Genomic DNA, 23,932 nt, shown 5'->3' with positions numbered 1-23,932 from the left:
CCTTTTCAAGACTGAAGCCATGATTGAATATTTAATCCTTGAAAAGTCCATTTATAGATCTAACATAGATATTGTAGTTCATCCGTATTAGAGATGAGCGAGTTGTGCAAAAGATACTGAAATATTAGACCATTAAAAATGTCCAGGGATACATTTAGGGATGCTCAAATTTAAATTAATCTGCAAAGGTTAGGCTCCATTTTAGGTTTATTGTGAAAATTCACCTTGAAGCAAAATAGCCCTAACTTTTTGCGAGTTGTGTAAAGATCCCTGTAAACTTAACGATTTCACAATTTGATCCAGGATGCTAGGACGTGTATACTTCAGTGGGTGATGACTCAAAAATCTACACAGACAATCTGATCATGTTCAACCTTAGAGATCCACTAAAATGGTGTCCATTCTTTATGCTTGCATTCCAAAAGAATAACAACTAGTTGAACAGCTGTACCTTCTCTTTTGATGTGTGCCAGTCTTTGCCAGCAGTGAGATTGTTGTCACTTCAAAACTGCAAATTTCAGGGCTAATGTGGAGCAGCTGTCAAATCCCCCTGGATGACAAACATTGCTCTTTCAGTTGGTCGGTTTTGCTCATTGGTATACAAATGTCTCCAGCAGCGATCCCAGACCGATTAAATGTTCAGCACTCCACCTTTGCATGCATAGTCTGCTGCATCATTGTATTATCGCCACTTGATTGATTCAAGTAGCGAGTCATAAACGTCATGACTTTGAATAAGGAACAAATGGAATTCCAGGTCATTAACGTTTAATTAGTTAATATGTCATACTTGTTATTACAATCAATAAATGGAGATGTTGCTGTGTCTGACATCACCATTTTTCCCGTGTTGGAATGTGTGTATTTTTTTCTTTAAATCAAACATTGGGTGACCTTTTCATTTCATTCATTGTATGAATAAAAATCGAAATTTCAATAGGACAGAGAATTGTGCAGATAAAATAACATTTCTTTTTCTCCTTTCAGGGGGATATCCTTTCCTGAATTTTAACACGATTGCTATTTCCTTCACCGTGTTGGTTCTGGTGCAAAGTGGTTTGCTCTCCACAAGAAGAAGTTGAGCTAGTCCTCATCGTACCAGTGGTCTCTTGTCAATGTACTCCTTCACTTGCTAGTGCTACAGAGTCTTCAGCGTTGCCATCCATGGTTTCTATCCTCATCAAGATTATATCAGATTACATTGAAAAGATTTGCAAAGGAATGTTTACAAAGAAATTGGCAAAGCAAATCAAGAAGAAAGAGAGAAGTAAAACTAAGGATCAAACAAAATTGACCACTGACCTCCAAGCACACAATCCAACTCTTTCTAATACAGTGAGGACCACTGTTAAAAAGATCTCCAAATGTTCCTCAGCACGTAACGTTTCGCTGGAAGACGACGACGACGGCAAGAACGACTGCTCATCCCTATCGCCCACTTTCAGTTATCGCGTGGCCATTGCGAATGGACTCCCTAGAACCGCCCCTTTTTTGAATAACAACAATGAATGCATATTTCCCGAGGTTATTTCAATCGACAGTAGCTACTCCGACACACTGAGTGACGCAAAGCCTGTCCGTAGACTGGATGAGCATAAGTCGCACACTATGCCAGTAAGACGGAACCGGAAGAGCCTTATCAGTTTGGCTCCTTCTGACGGGAGCTCTGAGGGTGAACGAGTGGAACGATCCAGTCTCCACACGCTTCGGCTTGGCGCCCTTCGCAAATTGAGGAAATGGAAAAAGAGTCAGGAATGCGTCTCCTCAGACTCAGAGGTGAGCAACTGGAGGAAAACACTCGGCATCCGGAGCAAGTCTTTGGACCGAGCAGGACGGCAGCAAAAAAGCTCGACTCTGGAGCCGGGCTCTTCCTCCACAGGATGCATCAGTCAGACGCAGGATGTCATGGAAATGATCTTCAAAGAACTTCAGGGGATCAGCCAAATAGAGACAGAACTATCCGAATTACGTGGCCATGTCAATGCCCTAAAGAGCTCGATTGACGAGATTTCCAGCAGCGTGGAAGTCGTTCAGAGCGAGATCGAGCAACTTCGCTCGGGATTTGTCCAGTCAAGAAGAGAAACACGTGACATCCATGACTACATAAAACAAATAAGCCACCAGGCAAATAATTCAACATTGCGTTTCATCAATGTTCCCGAAGAAAGGTCAGAAAAAACAGAACATCTTATATATAAATTACTAAAAGACAAAGTGGGTCTTACTGATGCCCATAAAACTATTAAAATCGAGCTCGCACACCGGTTAGGGCAACAACGAGAATGTTCCAATGCAAAGCCACGCCCCATTATTGTTATATTCGCAACAACGCAAGATCGGGATTTAGTCTTGAAAAAATGCTATAAACTGAAAGGAACTGGTATTACAGTTTCCACCGACAGCTTAACAAGGGAAGGGAAAGACCGGAAAGAAAAAGCAATGTCCTCCTCACAAACCTATGAAAGTATGGATATTAAGGTCTCAGGGAAAGATAAAGTAGTGGAGAGTGACGACTGGGATTCCATGGACAGTGACAAGGAGTTAGATGAGCTGAGCAGAAACAAATATGCAATGGTAATCTCAAAGCCTACTCACAAGAGTAAATCAGAGAAAAGACGATCTCATGACCACAGCCGGTCAGGGGAAGAAGCCAGCTACTCAGGGGCAGTTCACTATGCCGATGATTCCTACTATGACCCCGACAAACAAGGAAAGGCTTACTACACAGATGTGACATCAGGTTGGCTCTCTCAGAGTGACTATTCCACACCAAAACTTAGTCGTTCGGAATCAGACTGTTCAAAACTTTGCCAGTCATACTCAGAGGACTTTTCAGAGAGTCAGTACTTCACAAGGCCCAATGGCTGTTCCCTGTTATCCTCTTCAGATCAGGAACTGTGGCAGAGGAAACAAGAGGACATGGCGTTTTCTTGGTATGGTAGCCCCAGTCACCAACTCAGTCAAGGAAATCCGCCTTATGAACACAATGAGATGGAGACAACAGAGACTGTTGACAGTGGAGTGAGTAATGGACTTGTCTGCATGTCTGGAGACAGAAGTCACTACAGTGGATCCCAAATTTCTTTGCAAGCTGACTTGTCACCTTGGAAAGACTGGCATCACATAGAGCAAGGTGCTGATTCAGGCTTGGAAGTATCCATAGAGGTCAGCAGTCCATTTGACCCATCCACCATCCCAGGTTTCCCAGAGAATATAACAAAATGCCAAGAAGTGGATTTGCAATTTGAAGGAGAGGAGGAGTTCATGATGCTTAACAGAGATTCTTCCTTGCCACCAATAACCACCCACATTATTCATCCCGTAGTAGAACGCGAGCCTACTAAAGCACAGGGACGCCAGGCAAAAGGGGCTTCAAAGGGAGTGACAAAAGAAAGTACAAAGGTATCATCAAAAGAAACCACAAAAGCTACAGCTAAAACTTCCAATAAACAAACTAAAATCATGTCAAAAGATGCAACCACTAGAATACAGGAAAAGGAAACTCCACATGTCCCTGCAAAGATTTCAACTAAAGTGACAGCAAATGCCACTGCAAAAGAGCCGGTGAGAGAGAAAAAAATAGCAGTGAAAGACAACTCTCAAGTCCCCCTCAAAGACATTCCTAAACCAACAACAAGATATGCCACTCAGCCTGTCAAAGAAGATGTACCTAAAGTAGTACCTAAGGTCATAAACAGTGAGACGGTTAAGATCGGCAAAGCAACCCCAAAGGTTTGCCAAGCAATGACACCGAAACAAAGCCCAAGAGAGTCCCCCAAAGAGAGCCCAAAAATAACCCCAATTGTGAGCCCAGCATCGACTCCCAAAGAGTCTCCAAAAGAGTCCCCCAAAGAGTCCCCCAAGGTATCCCCTAAGGAATCCCCTCTGACCAATTTTAAAACACCTATACAAGGCACACAGAGAATTGGTGCCAAAGAGGTTACCAAAGAAGTTGTAACGGTAGTTCCAAAAGAGTTACCTAAAGTAGTGAACAAGGAGAGCAACAACAACAATAAAGTACCACCAAATAAAGATTTAAGCGTTCCAGTCAAAGAAGCACCAGTTCCTAAAGAGACCCCAAAGGTACTTGTGAAAGAATCCCCTAAAGCATCCCCAAGTCAATCACCTAAAATAGTCTCCCCAGAAACCCCAAAAGTAGTTGTTAAAGATACTCCAAAGGTGTCCTCGAAAGCAGTTCCAAAGGAAACATTTCCTGAAATTGATGTCAATCACAGCTTTCACCAAACTCAAGGTAAATCCACAACAATGTATCGCAGCCAGAGTGAGATTCGGACAGAAAAGGTTGAGGAAGTGCCAAAGTCATGGAGCAGCAGGCTCAGCATAGACCTAAGTGAAAAGTCTTTTGGTTTTGGCTTTGGTTCTACACTGCAGAGGGCAAAATCAGCTCTGGAGGTTGTGTGGAAGACCGGGCCGCAGAATGCACCCCCACCTCCCGAGGAACCCACAAACCCTTCTTCAACATTCATGGGGCGTTTCCGCACACTCTCAACATCCAACTCACCCTCTGCTCCAGAACCCCCTGCGCAAAAAGAACCTGTTCCCTACAAAGCTGAGGAAGAGATCAAAGGTGCGGAGGAGAAAGTTGTTGAACAAACGGAGGACAGTGAGACCCACTATGTTGAGGTGATGGAACAGGTCCTGGCAAATTTGGAAAACAGGACTAATGTTAACGAAACTGAAGAACTTGTGCAGGAATGTGAGCCATCTCAGGACAATGATGATTTAGAGGACATCGATGCCTCTCAGGATAATAACGTCCCTCAAAATGTCGAGACCTCTGAAAATTTCAGTGCCACAAGAGACAATGACGCAAACCGTGAAGCTCATGTCCTAGAGTACGACTGCGGTTTGGATGAGCAGTATGACGAGGAGTTTAGTGAAGAGTATGAAACTAATGTGACCGAGGACACAGCCGAGTATGACGCAATGGTCGAGTATTTGGATGTTGAGGAACCCGACGAGACAGAGGAAAATGACCTAACAGAGGAGATGGAAGAGGGTGACGAGGATATAGAAGCGATTGAAGAGATGGTTGAGGAGACTGTTGAGACCCCTGAAAAAGTGGAGTTACCTGAGGCAGATAAAAGCACAGACAGCACGGAGAAGCCCGCAGAAGCACCACCGAAGAAGCGCTTGCGACCGACATTTAAAGAGGCTGCTCTGAGGGCCTACCGCAAACAGATGGCTGAATTGGAGCAACAGATTCTGGCAGGAGGTAGGTCTCCTTCTCCAATTCCTATTGTTTTATATCTTGTACAATCACTTTCATTTAACACACATTTTAGAACACCCAGAATAAAGTCACAAAAACCAACATATAATGCAAAAAAATATATATAAATCCTATGATTCTCACTTCACTGGGGTTTTATGAGATAGCCACCAGAGTCACGCATGATTGAGGGCTTTAAACCCCAAATTTTGCCTCCATATAAATGAGGAATTCCTAAAATCTTACGTTGAACGAAGAATTGTTTGACCTAGTCTTCATAATAAACTCAACCTAAAAAGTTTTTGAAAGAGCACATAAGACCCAATCAGTCATTGTTCAATTTCTTTGGTTTGTTTTACTAATTACCTTAAGTTAGCAATACGCAATGCACATTTTGAGTTGCAAATGAACCGGGGTGAAATTCTCACAGTGGGAATAGAATCCCATAATTAAACAAACCTCTATACCATTAAATACTTTGCTCCTACTTGGATTCGCTAGAAAGAGTCCAAAAACACTTCTGACAAAAGATACATCTAACTACAGATGTTGAAAATGGTGGCATAATTGGAAGTGCACACATGCATATTCTACCCCTCATTAGCTTTACGCCTCCATTCTGTGTAGTTGATGTGTGCTCGTCATGAGTGTGCTCTGATGCATGTTGGCTGGTTTGTGTGTGAGCTGTGAAGGGAGTCTCAGCAATGCTGCCACCCCTGCCAGATTTCCCTTCTTCAACTGGCTATAGCAGTGTCTGTATTCAGATGCTAATTCACGCTCCCAAGGGCATTCTGTAACCAGGTCAGCTTTGCTTAGAATATTTATAGAGGTCTACTGCTAGTGAAGTTTGAAGGAGGTACACACGTTTTATGCTTAGTGCATCATTTCTTCCGAAAATGTGGCGATGAAAAATGCAGTTATAGGGAGAGAAGAGCCTCTGGTATTGTGTAGGTGATACCCCCTGATTTAAAATCCTACTGATTCAGTTAGGCCGTTTTCATCAGGGAATCCCCGCAAACTTTGAAAGATTTAGGGCATTCTTATTGGGCCTTTCCAAACTTTACTCAATATCTGGCTCAAATTATACAAACATGCAGCCATCTACAGAAAGCCTTGGGTTTATACCAAGGTTACAAAAGACACTAAGTGAACTTGTCCGTGCAGGGCCCAAAAATGAATGCATAAATAAGTGCAAGAGTAACAGAACTTTCCCTGAAAACTGCAATAAAAAAAGCTGTCACTGTTCAATATATGACACGCCTCTCGCTGACAAAGAATGCAAGAATGAAGTTGACAAGGCAATTTTCTGCCTGTCCATTAAGCATCTAATACTGTACGTAAGTTGTCACATATAAAAATTTAAGGGTTGGTTGAGGGTTTCTGTATCGCTGTTATTCAAGAGGTGACAAATCCTCCTAAACTGCTTTCTCTCTCTGTTATTTTGTATAACAGAGGCGTCGTGAATCACTCTCATTTGCCTAATGTAAGGTTCTGCCATGATCAGTTTTTAATTTTTGTTCCAAAATAAAAGGAAGTGCATTTTCACATTAACCTGCAAATTGGTAGCCTTTGAAAAAAATAAAAGACTTGAGGTTACGTGTGAGTGCTACATTAAGAGTTTATTATGTATTCATTTTATGCTATGCTGTGCTGGTCCTAAGGCAGTGCTGGAGTCTCTACAGGAAATGTGCGCTTAAAACCTACTCACAACTAATGACTCTGGGGTCTTTCAGATGCTCACCTTTAGCGGCTGTGAAATCTGCATGGACCGAAACTCATCTCTCTTTCTGTCAGAACGTGTTTTTCTTGTTTTTTTTTTTGCTGTATTATAGCGACACATTACACACGTTAAGTAAAAACGATTGGGTTTTGCAAATGTACACATTTTGTATTTAATTGTTTGCAACTCATTAGAGAATGTTACAAAGCTGAAACAAACTTTGCAGACTAGTGAAAATGCAATGCAATTCAGCATTCAGCATTTATTGACCCGAGCTTTGTGCAGATTCTGTCACTCGGTATCTGAGACAGAGCAAGGAGCAGGGAAGCCGATTTAGCCAAGGTTGAAAGATCTAGGCTTTTTGATTGAAGTGCAGACAGCCAAAACCCCTGCAAAAGCTTTCTGATTAGCATGTCTGTCCCCAAAGCGCTGATATCCATAGACACCTTGACTTCACGTTAGGCTATGCGGCATGCCCCCCAATGTGGAGTTTGGGTTTATCAATCAAAATGCAGGTAAGCACGCGAAGACATCCAATTGTCTCGTTGCCAACACCTCGATGCATTTGGGTTGATGGGCCAACTGGCCTAAATAGTTACAACACCGACGCCAGGACTCACTGGCATGTACAGTGATAGGCTTCTGTCAACGGGGACTAAAGCCTCATTGAAGCCTGTCCACCCCAAAGGAAAGCAACAGGTTGTGGAAAATGCTTTCAACAATTTGTCATCCTGCTTGCCAAAATCAGTAATTACATTCTCTGATGTTACACTCTGAAGCAAAGGAAAAGAACAATAATTCACTTTTCATTTGATCCCACAGACTCATCCTCCACTAACCACTGAACCATTCTTTTCATTTCAAAAGAAATGCACTTAGTTTTTTGGTTTTTTTTTAGCGTAGCAATTTTACAATAGGCTTCAACATTAACTTGTTGTTGGGGTTATTGATAAGACAATTTCAGCTTGTCATCTCCTAATTAACAGTTGTCACTACTAAACAGTTTTTGCACAGGCTGGTATCCTCACTCTCACTGTTGTGCCCATGTATCAGTCGCAGGGCGAGTAACAGAGCATAAAGACTATTGGTTTGTCAAATTCATGTCGGCAATGTTATCTGAACTCAATGACCCCACTGACGGGCTCACTCAAAGAAAACAGTAGTAAAACCCACAACAATCATACAATTGGGCAAAAGACTATTGGTTTGTCAAATTCATGTCGGCAATGTTATCTGAACTCAATGACCCCACTGATGGGCTCACTCAAAGTAAACAGTGGTAAAAGCCACAAAAATCATATAATTGGGCAGAAATTAGAAATAGTATTTCACAAGTATTATACTTAAAACTAGGTACAACTACATTTTTCCCCCCTCACCAAAGCGTTCCCAGAACAAAATGAATTATGTCAAGACGCACATGAAACGGAGTTCAATGCATCTTGAATTTGAAGATGTGTAATCCTGACTCCGAGTGATACTCAAAAGTATGCGGCATGCATTCTTTTTAAATAAACTGCGAGACATGAGGATTGTTTTTCTGAGCTTTTTTTAACAGTTTTGTGCAAGTGTTTGGCAACACGGCCATTGCACTTATAAAGAGCCGCAAACTGATTCACAAGTATAATTTGGCAGCCAAGTTATAAAGTGCCGCTACAACAAGGGAAAATAAAACAGATGCTTTTACTGTGGGGAACTGGCATGTGCGTTGTACAAAACAATGGATGATAATAACGGATGAGCCAAAAACGTACATAATTTTGCTCAGAGTGCTAACATCATGTGAAAAGTCTTGTATGTGCTAATGGAATTTAGCATAGTGTTTCTCTGGAGCTCTTGTGAACAATGGGACAGAATACTTATCTATGCCACTGGTCATTTGAATTATTGTACATTATGATCCCTCTCCATGTTTGATGGCATTTTTAAATCCTTTAGTAAGATATTAAGTGATTAGCATTGGCAAAATCCTTTCCATCAGTTTAAAACAAGGTTACATCGCTTCACTAACGTAGAGCCTTGTGTCATGTAGCTATTACTGAATTGGGGGCTTGTTTTGTGATTACGTAACGATTGTTTCACTTGCTCAGAGGAGTTTCCCCCCGCTCTCCTCTATTGTGTGCATCTCTGCCTGCACTTGTAAATAGAAATGCACCAGCATATATTTACTGTCTCTCTGTTGTGTCCACCCTGAAACGAATGTTGTTGTGTATTTTCCACTATCAGCCAAAAGCAGGCTTTTCCGCTCTGGTGAGCGTTGATCTACGCGAGGTGTGATCACGCGTGTCGGCACCGAGATGCTAAATTTACTGCAATTGTTACTTGTGCAACACTTTGTTGAAAGCATGGGGATAGACCGTGGGCACTATCTTTGTTACTTTTTTGTGTCTTTCCCCCCCAAGATTTAAGGCACCTGTGAAACAAGGTTCATCTGAGCCTGCTGTAAGGCTTTATCTAGTGCAGCTGTGGCAACGGCTCAATCTTGTCAGTCTCAGAGAAGCTTAGCTGATTGCTGTCCACGGTGACTGCACACACAGCTGAGTGCTGCTCCTCTGGTTTGGTACAGCCACGTCCCTTTGGCTTGAACTGCGGCAGGCCAAGAATTTGCACCTTGTACATTTCCCATGAATAAAAACCGGGAGACATTAGCAATGCATCTGTGAAACCTAAATAAATAATGAGTATATGATTGGTTATTCGATATTGGTCATTAGGTACAATGACGTAATCACTTGTGGAATTTTAGATGAATAAGATTTGCTAGCCATGAACCCCAGTGGTATGTACGTAAAATCTATTTTTAAAGTAGGCTATGGTCAAATATTATAATGAATGGTTTCTCTTAGTCTAGAGCTGTGGTTCTCAAACTGGGTTTGATCGAACCCTAGGGGTTCGATGAGTCGGTCTCAGGGGTTCGGTGGAGTATCTGCCGTGGAGGTCAAGACACATCGACTCATCATGTCTATTCATGATACCATGCCTCACTTGTCCATCAATGGCTGCAGATGATCACGTGACATTGCTTGGCCAATCAGTGCTGCAACGGAATTTATCTATCTTGAATTAAAAAAAAAAAATCTTTTTATTTTACACTCAAGTAGGAGGGTTCGGTGAATGCGCATATGAAACTGGTGGGGTTTGGTGAATGCACATATGAAACTGGTGGGTTTCGGTGAATGCACATATGTAACTGGTGGGGTTGGGTAGCTCCAACAAGGTTAAGAACCACTGATCTAGAGTTAAGCGATAACCCTCACTACTATGTAGTAATCTCAAGAAAAAAAATGATGGCAAAGGTTAGAACTGTTTTGTATTCCTTATGCTGGGTTGTATGATGATTATTGGTGAAAATTGAGTTTAGGAAGAATGATAATTGTGCCTAATTTGGTAATTTGGACTCTTTTCTGATCCGAGTGTCTGATACATTTTCCTGAGCTATCCTTCTGTTTTGTGGCTGTGTTAATATTGATTTTGTCCCCAAACCTTCTCAATTTGTGTTTAAAAGGTTGGAAGTAGAAACTGATTTGAGATTAGCATTTCTAGACCTTAATATCTTGTAGCATTTTCCGGTGGGAAAGAGAGGAAGGAGTGGTGTCCAGAGGAGGAAGAGTTCTTAATGATTCTATTGGATTTCCCCAGGAGTCTGCCAGTGTCGGTCTCTCTGAGGGTGAGCTGTGTACATTCAATCCCCCCACTTCGCTGCTTTCACTATCTGCTCCAGGTCCCACCGGACCTTCATAGTACACTTTGAATTGACTTATTTCGAATGTACTCAATTGCACGTGCAGGAGCTTTTCAGGATTTTCAGGAAGAATTTAGCGCTTCTATGGTAAAGGTCTGGAGGTTTATCAGCAAGTGTTTTGGGGCTTGGCTTGGGTTATATTTAGGTCCAGGTTGTTGTTTTCAAAACCTTGCCGCACCTCCTCCCTGTACGCTGATCCATTGTTTTCCGAGATCAATCCTACATAGTGCTGTCAAAAAAAAAATCTTCCGATGGTCTGAGTCACGTTTAAAGAATATTTTCACGGTATGATCGAGGCACCGCTAACAAAAAATAAAAATACATTACTAAGTCAAGAAAACAACCATCTGGGAATGCAATCATTTCTTCTTACACCTCATTCCAAATCCGCGCACATGCTCAGATTTAAATTTTTTAATGTTTAGTCATTAACAACCATAATACATCTGCACTAACTTTCAAGTACGCCGTGCATCATCTAATATTACCTTAACGGTCCACTTGACGGCATATCAAGTGCAAATAAAATTGCCTGGGTTTGCTTTAATCACGGCTGCAATTTAACCACTCTGTCATAAACACTTTGTACTTTGTATGATGTTAGATAAGACTAGTGACGTCAATAATCAAAATCCAATTATTAATGCCAGGATTACGTCCCAGCAGTTGGGCCTATGATGCCATGCAATTGTCTGCAAAAAAAATGCTATTACATACCGCTAGCGGACTCCTGACACATTGTCAGCCTGCTCATGGTGCATTGATCCGGTGCATTTAATGTGCATCTTTGGTCATCAGGATGATTTTATTAATGTACATGCACTATTCCTGCAGTGCAGTGGATAACCATTTAGACAAAGGCTTCAGAGTTTGAAAATCAATAGGTTCAATGAATCTGCAGGTGTGATTACAAGTGTAAATGGTTGTTTATCTCTTTCTTCAGTGTAATTGGCTAGCAAAGCGATTCAGGGTGTCCCTCTCCTCCTCTGCGTCCTGCTGAGATAGGCTTTATCACAGAGGTGGTCAAACTATTCCACAAAGGGCCACAGCGGTTGCATGTATTCATGCCAACCGATCAAAAGGACAGCTTTACACCAATCTGGTGTCTTACAAGTGTGTAATCAGTTGATTGCAGTCACTGCTGCTATTTCTCAGCAGAAACCTCATTGGTTAACTCTGCTGGATCGGTTGGAACAAAAAGCTGCACCCAGAGTGGCCCTTGAGGACCTGATTGGACATCCCATATTTAGCAACACTAATAAGGATAAGCTGTTAGGATAATAAAACAAGTCAAGTCCAACTTGATGGATACAAATATGGTAAATTTGTCATGTACTGTATTCTGTATTTTAGAGGTTCAATTGAAACAATGAAACACATTCCTGTTCATTAACCACATTGGAAAAATAGGTTTGTTTGTTTTTTCTGTAATATTATATATTTAAGACCTGTATGCTTTCACGTTAACTGCACATGGAAGGATTTTACTATTGACTGCTAAACTAAAGGGCATTTTACTGACTTTCATTTCGGGAAAAATAAATGCGATACTAAAGAAGAGCAGGGCTCGAAGCGTGTCTGCCTAAGCAGCCAAATTAAAAGCATCACCACATTTCTGACCTCTGTGACTCGGCTCAGCATTTCAACAACCTTTCAAATTTGAGCTAAACAGGCTAATTAATTATAAACTTATCATGAAATTCATTTTCTGAACTCTATAACATTTGACCTAAATCCCCCACATTTAATAACTTTTTAATAACTCTTCATACCACATTACAAACATCCTCCAAATTTTGATTAAAATTCCTGAATTGCACCACTAAGGCTACAGTATTTTGTGATAATATAATTATTTTTTGCATCAAATTTTGAGTTACAACACTACTCATCAGATGACTGTTTTTGCAACTGCAATTGTCCTGATTGCATTTCCTGTCATTTTCTCCTTTCAGACTGCAGTGCTTTGGATAATCAGGTTTTAAGTCACTATTATCATTCAAGTGATGTTGACGCATGTGCATGTGGTTTTGTTAGCACCGTATTTTCCAGACTAAGTCGCCCTTTTTTTTATTTTGGTTTGGGCCTGCAACTAATACTCAAATGCAATTTATGGTTATTTTTTCCTCTCTCTGACCACCGAAAGCCTGTTTTTTTCCAAGTTATGGTTAACCCCCAAAAAACTGTAAATGTTACATTAACTGGTGCCTATTTTGCCTGTTGTGCGCCATTTAACATTTTAATTAAATTTTTACTTTAGAGTATGTTCTTGGTTTCTGGGGAAATAACCTATTTTAATTTTTTATGTTCATTTTGCATTATTTGGCTGGTGCGACTTATACTCAGAGGCAATTTATAGTCTGAAAAATATGGTATGCTCCCATCACAGGACCAAAGGTGAAGTGAAAAAAAATGTTCATATGCCAAATGACTAAAAGAAAGTCCCCCGTGTGTAATATAAACAAGGGGGGAAAAATCTGTGTAATTATCCCTTGCCAACCCATTTTGCTGCTCCTTTTTATTTTATGAGAAATTTGTTTGGCGTATTATTTGGTCAGTGAACATTGCACAATAGGCATATCTGAGCCTGAAGCACGAAGAGCGACATCATTTTCAGTCTTGAGTCCACAGATTACATTGATGTGGAATAATTTGGTCCATTTTTGCCTTTGGTGATTCCCTCCCTTCCTGCTGTGGTCCCTTTCTCCCACTTCTCGCCCATCATTTATTTTATCCCGAATTGAGTCCCGAATGTGGGAGTGTTTGTTATGAATGAGCTGTTTTGTGATTGGTCATGTATCTTTGAGCCAGCGGGCTTTTACCACAGAATTTGTTTTCTCTCTCTTGCAGCCTCGCAGTATTTTGGACCCCAAAGTGCTCGGCTTGCAGTCTGGAGGGTGAGTGGTGGCTCACTTTGTCATCTAATTGGTTCGGAATTTCTTTTAAGGCGATTTTTTCACCCTATAGCGGCGGCGATGTGACAGCAATCTTTTGTTTTCTATCAGGCAGCTGTAATTAGTTAAGGCAGCTTGTTCCCTATTTTTTTATTTTTTGCGAAATATGGCAAGTTTGGAACAGTTGGGACAATTTCATTGACTATTGGCCTATTTACATCTATATCAGATATAATACTTAAAGGAGCCTATTTAAAACTACTACTCTTTCATGTGAGCAAGTACTGGAACGTGAGTGGATTTGGCTGAAGGCCTATCTGATTTCTCCTCAAATCTGATTCATAGGGGTGACTGTTCACACTATTTTTTAACAAGTTGTCCAAAATTAATTTGGGTCTTTTTAGATTGGATCACATTACTGAGCCATCTTGTAGGTTGCTGTTTTAATGCAGACATCATCCAGCGTGGTGTGACGTCACGGTCAGTTAAAACCCACGTAGCTGTCCAGACTGAATAGCATAATTTCTATAATGGTTATGAAACTACTTCCTATTTGTGGTTTCAATCCGTCTCGCAAAAATCGGATTTCTGTGCTTTGTAACTGTACAGACTACAAAAGACCCATCCTGTTTCAATCTGTCACTTTTTGGCTGCCAATCTGAACAAGGCCTTTAATGTCCCAAGCCCAGTGACCACTTTGTGAAAAACAAAGCATGCACAGAGGAAATATGAAATGTACTCAAAAAGGCTTAGCACAGATTCTAACCTTCAACCTTTTGGCTTAAAGCCAGAAGTTCTACCCACATGCTCCACCAGCTTCATTTGTGCCATTACTACTGTTTAGCCTACATGAACTCCGGCTCACTATTTGGCCATCTGGTGCATGCCCTTTGCATAGAAGAAGTGAGAGTCAAGGGACCCCGGGGTGGGACAAGAGCCCGCCCTTCCACTCGTCAAATCGTGCAACTCTGGGATCTTACAGCCGGACACAAAGGCTTAGTGAGCTTCCATTGCAAAGCAAAGAACTTGCTGAGGTCATTAGAGAGTCTTTGAGTGACAGTTGAGGTGATTCCACCCAGGGACTGGTGGCTAAGGAACAAGGCTGATGGAACACCGGAGGGAAATATATAGAGTGTGAGGATTGAAAGAACGGAGAGGTCAATGTACACCTAAATGTGACATGGTCATAAAACAAAAAAATACCCCCACCCCCTCAAGTAATGGGTCAGACAATTTTATGTCATGTTTATAAGATATGCAACATAATGCTCTCTCATAGCATGCGTTCCAAAGTTCATAAAAATATGGATTACGGTGAAATTGTAGGAAGTGAACACCATTGAAAACTGAGAACTGCCCGTGAGTGTCATTGAGTAAAGTTCAATACACAACAAACTCAAGATCAATTTTGTGTGAACAACAACACTGTTTCACCCCAATCATCCATCCATTTTTTTGTAACTTTACATTCACACCTGTTACAATATACCGTAAATGATCTTGAGCAGAGGCTGTCACAATGGGATGCAATGAAGTCACATCCAAAGGTGAGACAGGAGGAATGACCCATGGTTGTAAATCAAAAGAGGGATGTCCCGCCTTCACATGATGTTATTATGATATTAACACACTTTAAATCTATCTACTTCTCTAGGGCTGGCAGTATTCTTTACGGTATTGACAGCATGCCAGATTTACGCCGCAAGAGGACAGTGCCTCTTGTCCGAGACCTGGTGAGTCATCTGCCTCAAACGGTGTTGTATGTGATTTATGTCAAAGCTATCGGAGTGACCTTTCGCTGTGCCACTCTGATGGAACCCTGTATTACGTGTGAGTATCAGCTAAAGGAACGCCATAGAAATCTTGCTTTTCTGTACAAAGCTGGCTGATTGCCTTCCATAGGTACCAGATCAATAATAAATAAAAGGGATAAATTAGAAGACTGTTGTATTCGAACAACAAAACACGTAGTCCCTACAGATAAATAAAATGCTCGGGGAAGATTAAACAAGAATCGCATTGGTTTTAGATGAACACGTAACCCCTGGGCATCTACAGACTGTTAATGATAGTCTTATAGTATTAGGTACAAGACTCAGATATGAAAGACATTACAATTTCGAGCATTTGTCGTCAAAGCATTAATGTCAACACAACCAGTGTCTAAAAGACACAAAAACCAAACCACAAAAACCTACTCATCTTCTCTCGGGCGATTTAAAAACAAATTTAAAAAATTGGGCAAAGTTACAACATAAATGCAATCTACTTTACCTTGACTTGTTAGCTTGAAGCGGACAGGGTCCAGTTAAAATTGCTATCGTGCTTGATGAATTAGACTAAAGGCGCCAGCATAGAAATTTTGTCATAGCACACTATGGCTATCTGTCCTCTTTAAATCTGCCTAACCACCCATGACTAGCCTAAAACTATTCTTCCGTAATGGCATAAAGCATCAGACAGACCCTTCATTAGCAATAAAATCCTCTCAGTTCTCAATGAAAATGGCTACCAGATAGTCACATCTGCACTACCATAGCGGCCTTCTTTTTAAATCCGTCTCACCACCCATAGTTACCGTTAAATCATTCAACTGGAGCGACAGGTAAAATCGTATGGAGTTCTATTCATGTAGAATGTTTCATCATTACTAGCATATAATGCAAGAACACACCTGGCGGTAAAACAACAATTTAGCAAAATCGACAATAAATAAATCTACTTTTGTTTGTCTGTGATTGTCTCTTGTGTATGTACGTTTCTCATCATCATGTACTTTGCCAATAGTTAATATTTATGTTAAAAAGTAGTTTGGTTATTTTAAAACTTAAGGAGACTGTAGTAGAGAAATACTATAGGTGCATTTGAATGCTCTACGTACTATGGATGTTGATCAATGTTTATATCACAGTGAACAACATGAGTTGATGCTGTATTTGTCCATGTCTCTCATGAAATTAATAACCAACATTGTCTTGGTAAGTATGGGTTGTTGTCTCATAATTTTTAAATCTTTGGGGATTTTGCCATTCCTACATTGACCCATCCCAGCTATGGGTAATATTTTTCAGTGGGTTGTCAGATTTCAGCCTTTTTGACATTTATTTTTTATTTTTCTTAGATTTGGACTTGACTTGAAATGTTGACAACTCAACCCAAAAATATACATGTTTATAGGGGAAAGACTTCATTGACTTTTGATTTAACGGTGTGAGGCTTTTAAATCATGTAAAGTGGCACTCGTCAAGCCTTTTACACGTGGGATGAAGTCAGCAAAAAAAACTGGTGCCCCCCCAGTCACGCCTCTCCTTTGTCAATATCCCCTCGCTCCCCACCTACCCCCCGATTTGCTGTATGATTGCTTCAGGGCAGCAGCAGCAGGGTTCACCCACATATCGGAAAGAAGATTTATAGGAGAAAAAAAATCTAAGATAAAGTTGAAAATTGATTCAAAAAACAGTGATATTACCACCAATCAGATTCTATCAGTCATGTCGCATTGCCTGCAGCAACCTCAGCAGTGCTGGTGCATGTTGATTAAAAAGCAAAAAGCAAAACTAAATACTTACATCAACACTTGCAGTTCATGTAGAGGTTTATTTTGCCATCCTCCATGGCTGTCCGTAGATCTTTACCACAACCGGGCTGCGAACAAAAGAGGCTGGTGGTAAAGACTGGTCCACTATTGTCAGTGTGTGCAGTGTTTGTTATGTCACCTGAAATCCTTCATAATAGATTAAAAGGATCAATGGATACATATCTTTCGTAATATACATTGCATTTTCATGATTGTGTGTGCGTGTGGGTGTGTCTATATTAGGGGTGGGATAAAATATTTATTTTAAACCTCATCAGCGAGTCGACAACATATCAGTTTTGTACGGCGGCACTAATATTTTGATCAATATACAAAATACTATTTGGTAAATGATGCCTAATGTGATTAGTGGAATAACTCACTTGAATTCTTTTTATCTAGGCTTAGCATTGGCGCCCGAGATGAGAATCAAAGTTGCGTCTACATGAAAGAATTTGCCTCTACACAAGCAATTAGTTAAGAGATCAATAATTAACATGAATCTAAAACCTATTGTTGAATGGCTGCCATTAATAAACCAACTGTAATTTCAATTTACTGAAGGGTGACAGTAAAGCCATTTTCCCCAATTGCCACATGCTAGTAAATGTGTCATTATGAATTATAGGATATTGCAAGCACAATATAGCAGACATATGTCTATAGCATCAATCTGTTGTTCTGAAATGAGAAATATAAAATGTAACGTAGGGACACTAATGCATTACGATTAGCAGCAGAAGATGCAACGATAGGTTAGACACATTAGTTCAGCTTACAGCTACCGAAATGAAAACATCTGATGAAAAAAAGCGCCTTGCAGAAAGAAAAAGAAACTAAAACAATCAAGAATCAAGTACAAATACTCTAATTTTATGGATTTTAAAAAAGAAAAAAAAAAAAAAAGAGTCCATAGCGTATAGAAGAGGATCCCAAATCTTTACTTGGCTTTCCTAAACTCCGAACTTTACAAAGACCAGCAATGACCTGAAAAGCTCATCCACATTTAGCACCTAAATTTGGTCATTTTCTGACATTTGTTCATTTTTTTCTCAATAGGTAAGTCACATTCACAAAATAATTATTGTGCATATTTACTTAAAATATGGAGAAAATAACAGATATATCACAAGTGCAAACAGAAACAGTGTAAGTGGAACACAATACTGTTAATGACAATAAATCACCTTGCTCCAAAATGATGATCTCGGTCCCTTTAATATATTGTTTTTGGATAATTGTTCCTCGTCATAACCGCGATTCCTACACTTGGTCTACATGCGTCTTTCCATTTGTGCTCTTCAACAGTTTGTGGGTGTATGCTGTATGTGTGAGAGTTCGATATGTGTGCCGCAGCTGGCTTCATCTTTACATGAGTGTGTCCGTCTGTGTTTGTTTGTGTCAAATGACTATGCAGAGCAAACAGCAGAACATATGAGCAAAAAGCTTCACCCGACAGCGAGCTCAACGAAAGTCAAGCATGACTGCAATCGAGTAATAGTTAGTGCATGGATGGATTCAAAACACCCCTTAACCGAAAAAAAATCATGCAATGGGCTTTGTAATCAATCTCTGATGACTAGTTATCTGCTTATCAAAAGTTCTAAGGCATAACAATCAGCAGTCCTGCATGGCAGTTAAGACACTTCTGGCTCACTATGGAAAACACAGTTACTCTGCTGTTAGTGCTTTTTAGTCCTAATTGAGCTTCTACCACTTCTCTAATTCTTTTTCTGTCTCTTTTTCACTCTCAAATGATGGCTGTCTGGAAACCGCAGGCTTTGGTAAGCTTTCTTTCTGTTTCCACTTAAAGTGATCAACAGTGCATCGTCCAGAAATGGGAAAAAATAATTCATTTGAAGGAAGCAGTTTCAGGTTACTCAAAGAATACAGTGGAAATAATCGTCCAGTAAGATGAGATTTTAACTCTTATGTATCATACTATCAGATGATATAAACAAAATGCATTCAGCTGTTTGCAAACTGCAGAAAATATTCCATGCGAAAGTTAGAAGCTGATAGGCTAGGCTGACACCCTACAGAGGTTGTACGCAGTTTCTGGTTCGCAGAGCTAAACGCTACCCTTTTGAGTTGAAAAAATAAATAAATCTCAATTTTAATAAGCATCACTATCATTGAAGGAGAGAAGTCAAAGGCTACGAGATGTGGAGAAAGTAAGGTGCGCATGATAAATTAATGCTAATTGCATAATTATAATAAACTTTACATACTAATCTAAAATGCAAAGTTACGTTCATGGTTAAAAAAGATACTTATTTATGTACAGGCATCAATTTATTTAAAAAAAAATGCCCTAAACAGCCTGCATTATTTAGAGAAATAGTTATAAATGGAATTGTTCACAATCTGTCTTTTTTTAATATGATTTATTTCTTAAACCTTCAACCCTAATTGAATGAATGGCATTGTTGGACAATCAGCAATCACTGTTTTTAATGATTTACTTGTATATACGCAGCTGGAGTTGTGGATAGATGCACATTTCTACTCACTGCACTGTGAATGTCTGTGATTTATTGCACAAAAACCTTTGAAAAATGGGTCATTGGATTTCTCCCTTCTCATCACCATGTACCTTGTTCCACTTTTGCTCCCAGACCCTCACTGCTCGAAAGGCAGGCATCTCGTTTGCTCTGGTGAACCGCTCCACCCTGAATAACGAGGACTTGGTGAGTACCCGGCGAGCATCCTTGGCCTTTATTGTTCAGTTACAGCTGAGCTCTTCGGAAACGGATGTGGTTCTGTATGCAGGATGGTGTTGCCAGAACCACTAGGGCTATTCACTAGCTTATATTCTGTGGTTGTAAAGATGTCTCAGTGATGATTGGGACATGGGAAAGAAAAAGTCTTTGCACGTTTCTAAAAAATGAACTACTACGAATAAATTTGTATTGATGTTTCCATGGAAGCAGTTTATCAGAATTGGACATCTTTACAGTCGCCTTGCAATTTACCATAACATAATATTCTGTCATCTTGTCGAACTGGTAGAAAAGATAGTTTTCCTCCGATTGTGGCTCTCTCCTAAATCGATAGCGAGTCCCAATTAAGGGAAACAAAATCCCTCAGACATCTCCATTTTCCCATTAGGCAATAAATGGGTAGTCCTACTGAGACTCTAATTACTTCAAAGATGCCATTATTTATCCAAAGACATTAAATAATTCAATGCTAAGACCATTTGAACTCTGTCGATGACTAAAACATTGGTACAAAATTGTCAACGTTGTGCTACAGTGTTTAACATGTTGCTGAATAATATGTCACCTGTGTGCCAGATATTGAAATGTGCTATCCTCATATCAAAGTCTGAACATCTATCAGTTTATGAATAAACACCAGGCAACCCTGGAAGACTGGAATAACAGAGTACAGGTGAAATGCAGAAGTCAATAGAAAGAGACACTTCTGTGGTGACCTCCAAGGCTTAATTGATTGCAATTTGTCTCTCCTAGAGAGGAGGCGGATTTATAGTGCTGTGGAGAAAAAAGAAAGACAAAAAACTGGCAGACTAGTTATATCATGAGGACTAAGTAATTTGCATTTCAAAAGATGGAAAAAAAATATTTTGGCTTCAATATGTCCTGATGATTAGGGTTAACGATTTGGAAATGTGTGCCACGTCTATTGTTACCCCGATAGCATCTTTTAACAAACTATGTGGACGCAAAGTTATTAGTAATAAAACATTTGTTTCGCATGCTCATATTTACAGTGCTAACAAATGTAAGAAACATAAGTAAAGGAGTATAAAAGCAGGTAGGACAAAAATATATTTGGATACTCCGCTAAAGTATGCAAACACAAGGAAAACATGCTTACTAGTTCAGGTAAACAGTGACCCATTAAGGCACGTCGTCTATTGGATATGAGGCCAAAAGTTCACAATATAGCATAGCAATGAGTGAGATTAAAAGGATTTTACGGATGGACAATCCAGATGGAGCAGAAGAGACATGAAATATTCATTGTGTTTATTAGTGGAGACGAGCTGCTCCCTTTATGAATTGAGACGATGCGTCCTTGTAATCAAGGGACCAAAAAGGGGAAGCGTTGAGAAGTTTATTCGGAAGAAGGGGCAAACAAAGATTTGTGGATTTTTGTGGTCGAGTTCCCAGCAAGGCTGCACATTGTGTGGTTGTGGTAAGTAGGCCGAGCAGATGTCAGAGTTTTATCTGCTGCATTAAGTCCAGGAGAGTGCTTCCCTATGAGGACTGGAAGAGTGGGCTGAAGAGCGGGTTGGTGGGGGGAAGTGCTCGACATAAACAATCATATGAGGTTAGGGAGTGAAATCGGATCAACGAGGGTGATGAGAGAAGAATGGAAGGGAAGGAACGCAGCAAATGATTCGTCATCTCTATCCTATGGCGTTGACGTGAACAGTTTGGCATCCATGTTGAACAAACTGCCCATCACCGCCCGACTAGGGAGGTCCCTCCATCTTAAACGTCCTGACTCGCATCCACCACTCTTCTCTACCTCCTATATTGTAGATGTTACAACTATTCTGGCATTTAAGCGATCTGAATCACACTTCCAATTGATGTGCTTGAAGAGCGGAATAGAACCTTGTGCGCAGGCTTAATGTAGTTAATCAGTTGTGTTTTTAATGTCACTTCTAAGTACGATGTTTATTTCCTGGCTATATCGGAACACTGAAATATTCTGTCATTAAATTTGAGTTTGAATGAATTTCAGATGAAAGATGACAAAAAGATGTTGGATTGATTATAAATTTTAAGATAAAATAGACATTCCAAATTTCGACCACCCTTAAAAGAAAAATACATGGAAGGAGCTCATGACAAAAGCTCTGAGAAAGTGAGGTGAACCTGAACTTAATACTGTAAACAAGACATCTCGAAACCTATGGAGGGCTAGAGAATATTAAAAAAATATCAATACCGATATAAAGTCACGACATAGAAACAGACAGGCTCATATAGGATGAGACGCAAGTCAATACCAAATCATTACTAAGAAGAACCCTACAAGACCATTATAGTGCCATGCCAAAAAGCAGGGTTGAGACTAGAATCAGACAGGCTTTGAAGTCAAGTCAAAATTTAGATGTTAGCAATGTAAAAAATGTGAGATGCGATCAAAGCAAGTCACACTATGTTAAAACCAAAGTCAGATGTAGCCTTGTGTGATATTATATAGAGATAACAGCATTTGGTGAACGAAAAGAAAAGTGATGGCATTTTTGGTGTTTGCAATAACACTAGTGCATCATGTGTCATTGCCACGACAAAAGTTCAGAGTGGACTAGCCAATCTTTAGACCTGAAAAACAACTAGCAACTTTTGCGCCCTGTCTACCTCTGTGTTTGAGGAGTGGGTGTTTGGACAGAGTGGTGGACAACACAAACAAGGGTGGTCAAAGGGAGGGTCAAACGGGAAATCCAAGATCTTGACTTTTGTGCCCTGTTACTCTCACATAGAAGTGGCGTCTGTCAAACTCGTTCTCTTGCACCTCACAGCTAAGGTTACCTCAAAGGGTGACTCATCCCAACGCTCTTCACACTTCCGTTAGGGGTTTTGATAGGAAGCTTTGGGAGGGGGAGATGAAGAGAATTTCGATGCCATTAAAAAAAGTATTGTTGTATCATTTATTCCTTCCATTTTTTATTACTTGTTTTGACTGACTTTGCGTGGCAAGTGGTGCACGAGTATAGTCAACGGTTTCTGTGGCCAAATGTTACGATATGAGACAATGAGACAACCAGAGGTGAACACTTTTGTTCATCATCGATTTTCGTTTTTCCACTTTTGTCTTTTCTAAGGTGACAGTATTGGTGTGGCGCCCTTGCGCCCTCTGTTGACCAGTGGCTACTGCTGAATGGGTTCGCAGCCATAGGGGGAACAAATCGTGTTAAATCATAGAACAGAGGAGTCGAATAAATCTTAGACATCTGCTCCGTCTCATCGCCCTTAGATTAAAACAGGGAAATCTCTGGCCGTTTCCTTTGGCGTTTCATTAAAGGGTTTCAGCTCTTTGCATGAGTGACTCAAAGTCCCCTCCGTTTAACCTAACCTTGTTGTCTGGTCATCTCGCATCATTTAATCATCTGTTGGTCTGAGTGGACCGTGCCGGGCAGCTCCAAGATTCTTTAACGCACGAGAATCGCGAGCATGGCGGACATAGACAGATTTATCGAGCCCCCATGGATCTAGTCTTTTTTTCCTGCTCTAACTCCATCTCAATCTGATCATTCCCATCTTTAAAACCTTCTTTACGACGCACATCGATTCTTCTTTCAGGAATTGGCAGGGCCCACTCATTGTTGGGGGTGCCATTGCTGCAGTAAAGCATTCTATTTCAGAAGGTTTCTGTCAAGACGGGCTTGTCAACTCCAGTATTTGGTGTGGAGAGGTTTTAGTCCGCCAACCAGTCGATTGGAACAAAGCCTTGGGGGCTAAAGCCGTTGTTAATCTGAGTTTAACGAGATGTAAGGCTGATTTACTTTCATACGTCGGGACCTTTCCTTTACTTAGAGGGTAATCAGACCGTGATAAACAAAACTTGCATAATTAATGACTCAGATCATGCATCTTAAACGACAGTGTGGGAATAATGACTTAGAGCCTTCATTTTTGGATACCATGACATCTTAAACCGCACGAATGTGAACACGGGGTGATTGGTTGTGAAAATTATAATCCAACAAATACATCTATAGACATTCATGAAATACTGACAGAGTCCTCTCTTACGTTGAAGTTTCGTGAATTTGTAAATCTAA

The 23,932-nt window shown here is 40.4% G+C and overlaps 2 protein-coding genes across 6 annotated transcripts in view; one reads left to right on the top strand and one right to left on the bottom strand.

Moving 5' to 3' along the window:
- LOC144091364 (uncharacterized) overlaps positions 1 to 23,932 on the bottom strand; it is a 218,944-nt gene that overhangs the window by 125,961 nt on the left and 69,051 nt on the right. For all 4 annotated transcript variants that reach the window (XM_077623668.1, XM_077623679.1, XM_077623653.1 and 1 more), the window contains one exon: positions 17,159 to 17,234. The gene's annotated coding sequence lies outside the window, so the exon portion shown is untranslated. The remainder of the gene's footprint in view (positions 1 to 17,158; positions 17,235 to 23,932) is intronic.
- Positions 1 to 23,932, top strand: part of unc13c (unc-13 homolog C (C. elegans)) — an 88,934-nt gene that overhangs the window by 5,758 nt on the left and 59,244 nt on the right. For both annotated transcript variants that reach the window (XM_077623629.1, XM_077623620.1), the window contains exons 2-6: positions 988 to 5,236; positions 12,651 to 12,673; positions 13,546 to 13,592; positions 15,244 to 15,322; positions 19,803 to 19,856. In XM_077623629.1, coding sequence (XP_077479755.1) covers positions 1,165 to 5,236; positions 12,651 to 12,673; positions 13,546 to 13,592; positions 15,244 to 15,322; positions 19,803 to 19,856 — 4,275 coding nt within the window. In that variant the 5' untranslated portion in view covers positions 988 to 1,164. The remainder of the gene's footprint in view (positions 1 to 987; positions 5,237 to 12,650; positions 12,674 to 13,545; positions 13,593 to 15,243; positions 15,323 to 19,802; positions 19,857 to 23,932) is intronic.

Source organism: Stigmatopora argus, chromosome 2 (genome assembly GCF_051989625.1).
Source record: "Stigmatopora argus isolate UIUO_Sarg chromosome 2, RoL_Sarg_1.0, whole genome shotgun sequence".
Taxonomy (NCBI): Eukaryota; Metazoa; Chordata; class Actinopteri; order Syngnathiformes; family Syngnathidae; genus Stigmatopora; species Stigmatopora argus.
Note: the sequence above shows the minus strand (reverse complement) of the source record. Positions and strands in the feature narration are given on the sequence as shown.